The sequence below is a fragment of the Crinia signifera genome, chromosome 6 (genome assembly GCF_055691185.1).
Source record: "Crinia signifera chromosome 6, ASM5569118v1, whole genome shotgun sequence".
NCBI lineage: Eukaryota > Metazoa > Chordata > Amphibia > Anura > Myobatrachidae > Crinia > Crinia signifera.
In genome coordinates this window covers 5,073,249-5,083,644 of record NC_139222.1, presented here as the reverse complement: position 1 = coordinate 5,083,644, position 10,396 = coordinate 5,073,249, and the positions used below count along the sequence as shown (strand labels likewise).

At 52.3% G+C, this 10,396-nt stretch overlaps 2 protein-coding genes across 5 annotated transcripts in view; both read left to right on the top strand.

Annotated features, from left to right (window-relative positions):
- The window catches only part of LOC146009857 (uncharacterized), a 426,052-nt gene that overhangs the window by 73,073 nt on the left and 342,583 nt on the right, over nt 1–10,396 (top strand). The gene's annotated exons all lie outside the window — the stretch shown is intronic.
- The window catches only part of LOC146009866 (uncharacterized), a 235,403-nt gene that overhangs the window by 199,480 nt on the left and 25,527 nt on the right, over nt 1–10,396 (top strand). The window contains exon 4 of the mRNA XM_083150429.1: nt 8,431–8,509. Within this exon, the coding sequence (XP_083006555.1) occupies nt 8,431–8,509 (79 nt within the window). The remainder of the gene's footprint in view (nt 1–8,430; nt 8,510–10,396) is intronic.

The window sequence follows — 10,396 nt, the reverse complement described above, 5'->3', positions numbered from 1 at the left end:
TCCCCTGTGGTGGACACCTGTCTATAATGCAGTAAGCTGTGTATGTGTACCTCTGTAAGTTCCCTGTCCTCACAGCTCCTGCTGCGCACTGTCCCTGTGGTGGACACCTGTCTATAATGCAGTAAGCTGTGTATATGTACCTCTGTAAGTTCCCTGTCCTCACAGCTCCTGCTGCGCACTGTCCCCTGTGGTGGACACCTGTCTATAATGCAGTAAGCTGTGTATGTGTACCTCTGTAAGTTCCCTGTCCTCACAGCTCCTGCTGCGCACTGGCCCCTGTGGTGGACACCTGTCTATAATGCAGCAAGCTGTGTATGTGTACCTCTGTAGGTTCCCTGTCCTCACAGCTCCTGCTGTGCACTGTCCCCTGTGGTGGACACCTGTCTATAATGCAGTAAGCTGTGTATGTGTACCTCTGTAAGTTCCCTGTCCTCACAGCTCCTGCTGCGCACTGGCCCCTGTGGTGGACACCTGTCTATAATGTAGTAAGCTGTGTATGTGTACCTCTGTAAGTTCCCTGTCCTCACAGCTCCCTGCTGCGCACTGTCCCCTGTGGTGGACACCTGTCTATAATGCAGCAAGCTGTGTATGTGTACCTCTGTAAGTTCCCTGTCCTCACAGCTCCTGCTGCGCACTGGCCCCTGTGGTGGACACCTGTCTATAATGCAGTAAGCTGTGTATGTGTACCTCTGTAAGTTCCCTGTCCTCACAGCTCCTGCTGCGCACTGTCCCCTGTGGTGGACACCTGTCTATAATGCAGTAAGCTGTGTATGTGTACCTCTGTAAGTTCCCTGTCCTCACAGCTCCTGCTGTGCACTGGCCCCTGTGGTGGACACCTGTCTATAATGCAGTAAGCTGTGTATGTGTACCTCTGTAAGTTCCCTGTCCTCACAGCTCCTGCTGCGCACTGGCCCCTGTGGTGGACACCTGTCTATAATGTAGTAAGCTGTGTATGTGTACCTCTGTAAGTTCCCTGTCCTCACAGCTCCTGCTGCGCACTGGCCCCTGTGGTGGACACCTGTCTATAATGCAGTAAGCTGTGTATGTGTACCTCGGTAAGTTCCCTGTCCTCACAGCTCCTGCTGCGCACTGGCCCCTGTGGTGGACACCTGTCTATAATGTAGTAAGCTGTGTATGTGTACCTCTGTAAGTTCCCTGTCCTCACAGCTCCTGCTGTGCACTGGCCCCTGTGGTGGACACCTGTCTATAATGCAGTAAGCTGTGTATGTGTACCTCGGTAAGTTCCCTGTCCTCACAGCTCCTGCTGCGCACTGGCCCCTGTGGTGGACACCTGTCTATAATGCAGTAAGCTGTGTATGTGTACCTCTGTAAGTTCCCTGTCCTCACAGCTCCTGCTGCGCACTGTCCCCTGTGGTGGACACCTGTCTATAATGCAGCAAGCTGTGTATGTGTACCTCTGTAAGTTCCCTGTCCTCACAGCTCCTGCTGCGCACTGGCCCCTGTGGTGGACACCTGTCTATAATGCAGCAAGCTGTGTATGTGTACCTCTGTAAGTTCCCTGTCCTCACAGCTCCTGCTGCGCACTGGCCCCTGTGGTGGACACCTGTCTATAATGCAGTAAGCTGTGTATGTGTACCTCTGTAAGTTCCCCTGTCCTCACAGCTCCTGCTGCGCACTGTCCCCTGTGGTGGATACCTGTCTATAATGCAGTAAGCTGTGTATGTGTACCTCTGTAAGTTCCCTGTCCTCACAGCTCCTGCTGCGCACTGGCCCCTGTGGTGGACACCTGTCTATAATGCAGTAAGCTGTGTATGTGTACCTCTGTAAGTTCCCTGTCCTCACAGCTCCTGCTGCGCACTGTCCCCTGTGGTGGACACCTGTCTATAATGCAGTAAGCTGTGTATGTGTACCTCGGTAAGTTCCCTGTCCTCACAGCTCCTGCTGCGCACTGGCCCCTGTGGTGGACACCTGTCTATAATGCAGTAAGCTGTGTATATGTACCTCGGTAAGTTCCCTGTCCTCACAGCTCCTGCTGCGCACTGGCCCCTGTGGTGGACACCTGTCTATAATGCAGTAAGCTGTGTATGTGTACCTCTGTAAGTTCCCTGTCCTCACAGCTTCTGCTGCGCACTGGCCCCTGTGGTGGACACCTGTCTATAATGTAGTAAGCTGTGTATGTGTACCTCTGTAAGTTCCCTGTCCTCACAGCTCCTGCTGCGCACTGGCCCCTGTGGTGGACACCTGTCTATAATGCAGCAAGCTGTGTATGTGTACCTCTGTAAGTTCCCTGTCCTCACAGCTCCTGCTGCGCACTGGCCCCTGTGGTGGACACCTGTCTATAATGCAGTAAGCTGTGTATGTGTACCTCTGTAAGTTCCCTGTCCTCACAGCTCCTGCTGCGCACTGTCCCCTGTAGGGGACACCTGTCTATAATGCCGTAAGCTGTGTATGTGTACCTCTGTAAGTTCCCTGTCCTCACAGCTCCTGCTGCGCACTGTCCCCTGTGGTGGATACCTGTCTATAATGCAGTAAGCTGTGTATGTGTACCTCTGTAAGTTCCCTGTCCTCACAGCTCCTGCTGCGCACTGGCCCCTGTGGTGGACACCTGTCTATAATGCAGCAAGCTGTGTATGTGTACCTCGGTAAGTTCCCTGTCCTCACAGCTCCTGCTGCGCACTGGCCCCTGTGGTGGACACCTGTCTATAATGCAGTAAGCTGTGTATGTGTACCTCTGTAAGTTCCCTGTCCTCACAGCTCCTGCTGCGCACTGTCCCCTGTGGTGGACACCTGTCTATAATGCAGCAAGCTGTGTATGTGTACCTCGGTAAGTTCCCTATCCCCACAGTAGATGTGGTGTGGGCTACACGCAAAATCAGCCAGTATTTGCCGTGCACAGAAACAATATAAATGTATTTGTACCCACAGAAGTGCAGTATGGTTTGTTCCAGGTAAAAGATACTTACTTTACTTTTACATCCGAATCCGGTCCACTAATAGCACCAGCACCAGCACCAGGAAATGCCACAACTAGACCATTAATGTATATTCACTCCTAATAAGAAGACACATAACTGAACTACAACTTGTATGTATGTCTCCCCCAATACACAGGGTTACACAGTAGTGAGGAAGACACCCGGTAAGTGTGAGACACCCAGCAGCCGTCCCCTTGTGTCAGGAGGACTGAGCAGGACCCAGAGCCCCATCACGGTGCCTCCACCTCACTCACTGATACATGAGAGGCACAATGACCAGAAGATCCTGGAACTCACCAACAAGATCATTCAGCTGCTGACCAGAGAGGTGACTGCTGGGAATGGGGCGTTATACAGTAACACTGGGGGATGTGACCGGAGAGGTAACTGCTGGGAATGGGACGTTATACAGTAACACCGGGGGATGTGACAGGAGAGGTGACTGCTGGGAATGGGATGTTATACAGTAACACCGGGGATGTGACCGGAGAGGTGACTGCTGGGAATGGGACGTTATACAGTAACACCGAGGGATGTGACCGGAGAGGTGACTGCTGGGAATGGGACGTTATACAGTAACACCGGGGGATGTGACCGGAGAGGTGACTGCTGGGAATGGGACGTTATACAGTAACACCGGGGATGTGACCAGAGAGGTAACTCCTGGGAATGGGACGTTATACAGTAACACCGGGGGATGTGACCGGAGAGGTGACTGCTGGGAATGGGACGTTATACAGTAACACCAGGGGATGTGACCGGAGAGGTGACTGCTGGGAATGGGACGTTGTACAGTAACACCGGGGGATGTGACCGGAGAGGTGACTGCTGGGAATGGGGCGTTATACAGTAACACCGGGGGTTGTGACCGGGGAGGTGACTGCTGGGAATGGTACGTTATACAGTAACACCGGGGGATGTGACCGGAGAGGTGACTGCTTGGAATGGGATGTTATACAGTAACACCGGGGATGTGACCGGAGAGGTGACTGCTGGGAATGGGACTTTATACAGTAACACCGGGGACTGCTGGGAATGGGACGTTATACAGTAACACTGGGGGATGTGACCGGAGAGGTGACTGCTGGGAATGGGACGTTATACAGTAACACTGGGGATGTGACAGGAGAGGTGACTGCTAGGAATGGGACATTATACAGTAACTCCGGGGGATGTGACCGGAGAGGTGACTGCTGGGAATGGGACGTTATACAGTAACACCGGGGCGTGTGACCGGAGAGGTGACTGCTGGGAATGGGACGTTATACAGTAACACCGGGGACTGCTGGGAATGTGACGTTATAGAGTAACACCGGGGATGTGACCGGAGAGGTGACTGCTGGGAATGGGACGTTATACATTAACACTGGGGATGTGACAGGAGAGGTGACTGCTGGGAATGTGGCGTTATACAGTAACACCGTGGGATGTGACCGGAGAGGTGACTGTTGGGAATGGGACGTTATACAGTAACACTGGGGGATGTGACCGGAGAGGTGACTGCTTGGAATGGGACGTTATACAGTAACACGGGGGATGTGACCAGAGAAGTGACTGCTGGGAATGGGACATTATACAGTAACACCGGGGGATGTGACCGGAGAGGTGACTGCTGGGAATGTGGCGTTATACAGGAACACCGGGGGATGTGACAGGAGAGGTGACTGTTGGGAATGGGACGTTATACAGTAACACTGGGGGATGTGACCGGAGAGGTGACTGCTTGGAATGGGACGTTATACAGTAACACGGGGGATTTGACCAGAGAAGTGACTGCTGGGAATGGGACATTATACAGTAACACCTGGGGATGTGACAGGAGAGGTGACTGCTAGGAATGGGACATTATACAGTAACTCCGGGGGATGTGACCGGAGAGGTGACTGCTGGGAATGGGACGTTATACAGTAACACCGGGGCGTGTGACCGGAGAGGTGACTGCTGGGAATGGGACGTTATACAGTAACACCGGGGACTGCTGGGAATGTGACGTTATAGAGTAACACCGGGGATGTGACCGGAGAGGTGACTGCTGGGAATGGGACGTTATACATTAACACTGGGGATGTGACAGGAGAGGTGACTGCTGGGAATGTGGCGTTATACAGTAACACCGTGGGATGTGACCGGAGAGGTGACTGTTGGGAATGGGACGTTATACAGTAACACTGGGGGATGTGACCGGAGAGGTGACTGCTTGGAATGGGACGTTATACAGTAACACGGGGGATGTGACCAGAGAAGTGACTGCTGGGAATGGGACATTATACAGTAACACCGGGGGATGTGACCGGAGAGGTGACTGCTGGGAATGTGGCGTTATACAGGAACACCGGGGGATGTGACAGGAGAGGTGACTGTTGGGAATGGGACGTTATACAGTAACACTGGGGGATGTGACCGGAGAGGTGACTGCTTGGAATGGGACGTTATACAGTAACACGGGGGATTTGACCAGAGAAGTGACTGCTGGGAATGGGACATTATACAGTAACACCTGGGGATGTGACAGGAGAGGTGACTGCTAGGAATGGGACATTATACAGTAACTTCGGGGGATGTGACCGGAGAGGTGACTGCTGGGAATGGGACGTTATACAGTAACACCGGGGCGTGTGACCGGAGAGGTGACTGCTGGGAATGGGACGTTATACAGTAACACCGGGGACTGCTGGGAATGTGACGTTATAGAGTAACACCGGGGATGTGACCGGAGAGGTGACTGCTGGGAATGGGACGTTATACATTAACACTGGGGATGTGACAGGAGAGGTGACTGCTGGGAATGTGGCGTTATACAGTAACACCGTGGGATGTGACCGGAGAGGTGACTGTTGGGAATGGGACGTTATACAGTAACACTGGGGGATGTGACCGGAGAGGTGACTGCTTGGAATGGGACGTTATACAGTAACACGGGGGATGTGACCAGAGAAGTGACTGCTGGGAATGGGACATTATACAGTAACACCGGGGGATGTGACCGGAGAGGTGACTGCTGGGAATGTGGCGTTATACAGGAACACCGGGGGATGTGACAGGAGAGGTGACTGTTGGAAATGGGACGTTATACAGTAACACTGGGGGATGTGACCGGCGAGGTGACTGCTTGGAATGGGACGTTATACAGTAACACCGGGGGATGTGACCGGAGAGGTGACTGCTGGGAATGGGACGTTATACAGTAACACCGGGGGATGTGACCGTAGAGGTGACCGCTGGGAATGGGACGTTATACAGTAACACGGGGGTTGTGACCGGAGAGGTGAGAGCTGGGAATGGGACGTTATACAGTAACACCGGGGGATGTGACCGGAGAGGTGACTGCTGGGAATGGGATGTTATACAGTAACACCGGGGGATGTGACCGGAGAGGTGACTGCTGGCAATGGGATGTTATACAGTAACACCAGGGGATGTGACCGGAGAGGTGACTGCTGGGAAGGGGACGTTATACAGTAACACCGGGGGATGTGACCAGAGAGGTTACTGCTGGGAATGGGACGTTATACAGTAACACCAGGGGATGTGACCGGAGAGGTGGCTGCTGGGAATGGGACGTTATACAGTAACACCGGGGGATGTGACTGGAGAGGTGACTGCTGGGAATGGGACGTTATACAGTAACATCGGGGATGTGACCGGAGAGGTGACTGCTGGGAATGGGACGTTCTACAGTAACACCGGGGGATGTGACAGGAGAGGTGACTACTGGGAATGGGATGTTATACAGTAACACCGGGGGATGTGACCGGAGAGATGACTGCTGGGAATAGGATGTTATACAGTAACACCGGGGGATGTAACCGGAGAGGTGACTGCTGGGAATGGGACGTTATACAGTAACGCCGGGTGATGTGACCGGAGAGGTGATTGCTGGGAATGGGACGTTCTACAGTAACACCGGGGGATGTGACCGGAGAGGTGACTGCTGGGAGTGGGACGTTATACAGTAACACCGGGGGATGTGACCGTAGAGGTGACTGCTGGGAATAGAACGTTATACAGTAACACGGGGGGATGTGACAGGAGAGGTGACTGCTGGTAATGGGATGTTATACGGTAACAACGGGGGATGTGACCAGAGAGGTGACTGCTGGGAATGGGACGTTATACAGTAACACCAGGGGCTGTGACCGGAGATGTGACTGCTGGGAATATGACGTTATACAGTAACACCGGAGTATGTAACCGGAGAGGTGACTGTTGGCAATGGGACGTTATACAGTAACACTGGAGTATGTGACTGGAGAGGTGACTGCTGGGAATGGGACGTTATACAGTAACACCGGGGGATGTGACCGGAGAGGTGACTGCTGGGAATGGGACGTTATTCAGTAACATTATAGGATGTGACCGGAGAGGTGACTGCTGGGAATGGGACGTTATACAGTAACACTGGGGATGTGACAGGAGAGGTGACTGCTGGGAATGGGACGTTATACAGTAACGCCAGGTGATGTGACCGGAGAGGTGACTGCTGGGAATGGGACGTTCTACAGTAACACCGGGGATGTGACCGGAGAGGTGACTGCTGGGAGTGGGACGTTATACAGTAACACCGGGGGATGTGACCTGAGAGGTGACTGCTGGGAGTGGGACTTATACAGTAACACCGGGAATGTGACAGGAGAGGTGACTGCTGGGAATGGGACATTATACAGTAACACTGGGGATGTGACAGGAGAGGTGACTGCTGGGAATGGGACATTATACAGTAACACTGGGGATGTGACAGGAGAGGTGACTGCTGGGAATGGGACATTATACAGTAACACTGGGGATGTGACAGGAGAGGTGGCTGCTGGGAATGGGACATTATACAGTAACGCCAGGTGATGTGACCGGAGAGGTGACTGCTGGGAATGGGACGTTATACAGTAACACCGGGGGATGTGACCGGAGAGGTGACTGCTGGGAGTGGGACGTTATACAGTAACACCGGGGGATGTGACCTGAGAGGTGACTGCTGGGAGTGGGACTTATACAGTAACACCGGGAATGTGACCGGAGAGGTGACTGCTGGGAATGGGACATTATACAGTAACACCGGGGGATGTGACCGGAGAGGTGACTGCTGGGAATGGGATGTTATACAGTAACACCGGGGGATGTGACCGGAGAGGTGACTGCTGGGAATGGGAATTTATACAGTAACACCGGGGGATGTGACCGGAGAGGTGACTGCTGGGAATGGGACGTTTACAGTAACACCGGGGGCTGTGACCGGAGAGGTGACTGCTGGGAATATGACGTTATACAGTAACACCGGAGTATGTAACCGGAGAGGTGACTGCTGGGAATGGGACGTTATACAGTAACACCGGAGTATGTGACTGGAGAGGTGACTGCTGGGAATGGGACGTTATACAGTAACACCGGGGGATGTGACCGGAGAGGTGACTGCTGGGAATGGGACGTTATACAGTAACACCGGGGGATGTTTCAGGTTCCTATGAGGTGTCAGGATGTCACTGTCTATCTCTCCATGCAGAACGGGGAGTATATAGAGGAATACAGGGGTCTGTACAAGGACGTAATGATGGAGAATCACCGACCCCCTACATCACTGGGTAAGAGGAGACATTTATTGTACAGGGGGAGCAGGTATGGGGGTCCCCTATATACACCCAGCATCTTTTAATCACATATATACAATGTCCTCAGTCACTGTGTGTCTCCTACAGATGGGCCCAGTAACAGAGATACCCCAGAGAGATGTCCCCGTCCTCTGTATTCCCAGGATAATCACATATATACCATGTCCTCAGTCACTGCGTGTCTCCTACAGATGGGCCCAGTAACAGGAATACCCCAGAGAGATGTCCCCGTCCTCTGTATTCCCAGGATAATCACATATATACAATGTACTCAGTCACTGCGTGTCTCCTACAGATGGGCCCAGTAACAGAGATACCCCAGAGAGATGTCCCCGTCCTCTGTATTCCCAGGATAATCACATATATGCCATGTCCTCAGTCACTGCGTGTCTCCTACAGATGGGGCCAGTAACAGGAATACCCCAGAGAGATGTCCCCGTCCTCTGTATTCCCAGGATAATCACATATATACAATGTACTCAGTCACTGCGTGTCTCCTACAGATGGGCCCAGTAACAGGAATACCCCAGAGAGATGTCCCCGTCCTCTGTATTCCCAGGATAATCACATATATACAATGTCCTCAGTCACTGTGTGTCCTACAGATGGGCCCAGTAACAGGAATACCCCAGAGAGATGTCCCCGTCCTCTGTATTCCCAGGATAATCACATATATACAATGTCCTCAGTCACTGTGTGTCCTACAGATGGGCCCAGTAACAGGAATACCCCAGAGAGATGTCCCCGTCCTCTGTATTCCCAGGATAATCACATATATACAATGTCCTCAGTCACTGTGTGTCTCCTACAGATGGGCCCAGTAACAGGAATACCCCAGAGAGATGTCCCCGTCCTCTGTATTCCCAGGATAATTACATATATACAATGTCCTCAGTCACTGTGTGTCTCCTACAGATGGGCCCAGTACAGGAATACCCCAGAGAGATGTCCCCGTCCTCTGTATTCCCAGGATAATCACATATATACAATGTCCTCAGTCACTGCGTGTCTCCTACAGATGGGCCCAGTAACAGGAATACCCCAGAGAGATGTCCCCGTCCTCTGTATTCCCAGGATAATCACATATATACCATGTCCTCAGTCACTGCGTGTCTCCTACAGATGGGCCCAGTAACAGGAATACCCCAGAGAGATGTCCCCGTCCTCTGTATTCCCAGGATAATCACATATATACCATGTACTCAGTCACTGTGTGTCTCCTACAGATGGGCCCAGTAACAGGAATACCCCAGAGAGCTGTCCCCATCCTCTGTATTCCCAGGATAATCACATATATACCATGTACTCAGTCACTGTGTGTCTCCTACAGATGGGCCCAGTAACAGGAATACCCCAGAGAGATGTCCCCGTCCTCTGTATTCCCAGGATAATCACATATATACCATGTCCTCAGTCACTGCGTGTCTCCTACAGATGGGCCAGTAACAGGAATACCCCAGAGAGATGTCCCCGTCCTCTGTATTCCCAGGATAATCACATATATACCATGTCCTCAGTCACTGTGTGTCTCCTACAGATGGGCCCAGTAACAGGAATACACCAGAGAGATGTCCCCATCCTCTGTATTCCCACGATAATCACATATATACAATGTACTCAGTCACTGCGTGTCTCCTACAGATGGGCCCAGTAACAGGAATACCCCAGAGAGATGTCCCCGTCCTCTGTATTCCCAGGATAATCACATATATACCATGTCCTCAGTCACTGCGTGTCTCCTACAGATGGGCCCAGTAACAGGAATACCCCAGAGAGATGTCCCCGTCCTCTGTATTCCCAGGATAATCACATATATACCATGTCCTCAGTCACTGCGTGTCTCCTACAGATGGAGCCAGT